This window comes from Apaloderma vittatum, unplaced genomic scaffold, assembly GCF_000703405.1.
Source record: "Apaloderma vittatum isolate BGI_N311 unplaced genomic scaffold, ASM70340v1 scaffold27781, whole genome shotgun sequence".
NCBI classification, from domain to species: domain Eukaryota; kingdom Metazoa; phylum Chordata; class Aves; order Trogoniformes; family Trogonidae; genus Apaloderma; species Apaloderma vittatum.
The window spans coordinates 2,613-3,715 of NW_009701222.1; the positions used below are offsets into that span (position 1 = coordinate 2,613).

The following is a 1,103-nucleotide window of genomic DNA, read 5'->3' on the forward strand; positions in this document are numbered from 1 at the left end:
CCCCTTGTGCGTTTAGAGCAAGCCTCGTCAGCGCTGCTGCCAAACACAAAGAGGCACGACAGGGAGAGGCGGGCTCTCCCGACATCTTCCCTCCGACTCCCTGGAGGCTGGTTATCAGCGAGCTCTCTCCACAAGCCAGCCGTGTTTACAGAGGCAGCTCTTTTCCCAGCTGCCTGGATGCAGGACATGCTGCGGCGGCTGTCATGGAAACTCCTGGAGGGCTGGGGCAGGCTGGCAGCCAGAGCCTTTCAGGCAGCCATAGCAGAGGAGCCAGATCTGTTGTGCTGTTCCTGCAGCGCTGCCCCGTGCCCCATCGCTCAGCGCCCAACGTCTGGGCGTACCTTGATGGTGAAGCTCAGGATCTCGATACCCATGCGGCCCACGTCGGGAGCTGCCACCTCCCGCACCAGCTTGGCAAACTGATCCCTGTCCTGGTAGATCTGCTCCACTGTCAGGGTACCTGCAGAGGGAAGGGAGGCGAAGCACTTTATTTGGAACAGGTAACACACAACTGTGTGGGCCTAAGTACAGCAACATCATCGTTGCCCCGTATCTCTTCGGGTCTCAGCACAAGGGCGTAATCCTCTACCCAGACCTTCATCTCACAAGCTCAGCCGCCACACACACCTGTAACCCACGGGGACGCAGACATCTCTTACTGCAGGCACTGAAAATTCACTTATCACAACACGCAGCCACGCAGCAGGAGCTGCTGGAGGGGGGCAACAATCTAAGGTGCCACCTCTGCAGTCAGCAGAAAAGCACCCGTCGTGGCTGCCGTGCTGGCAGCAACACTGCTGGGACCAGCCAGCAGAGAAGGGAGAAAGCTGGTCAAGATGCCTTCAAGTGTGAGCCCCTCCGCACCTAGGATGGAGCGCAGATGCCCCTCGAGCGTCTGGAGGACCACATTCTTCACATCCTGCACATTCTTCCCCAAGAACTGCTCACAGGCCACAGCTAGGAGCTCCTTCTCGGTCATTATCTTCACCTAGAGACAGGAGACAAAACCAAAAGGATTGAAGGTGCCTGCCCGAAGAGGTACAGACATCCAACAGCAGCAGCAGCAGCAGCAGCACCACCCCCAGGCCGCCCGGCCCCCCCGC

At 59.0% G+C, this 1,103-nt stretch overlaps 1 protein-coding gene across 2 annotated transcripts in view; it reads right to left on the bottom strand.

The window, feature by feature from the left end:
• The window catches only part of FLOT2 (flotillin 2), an 11,644-nt gene that overhangs the window by 2,011 nt on the left and 8,530 nt on the right, over positions 1-1,103 (bottom strand). For both annotated transcript variants that reach the window (XM_009879085.1, XM_009879086.1), the window contains exons 3-4: positions 865-988; positions 342-460 (exon numbers count right to left, since the gene is read on the bottom strand). In XM_009879085.1, coding sequence (XP_009877387.1) covers positions 342-460; positions 865-988 — 243 coding nt within the window. The remainder of the gene's footprint in view (positions 1-341; positions 461-864; positions 989-1,103) is intronic.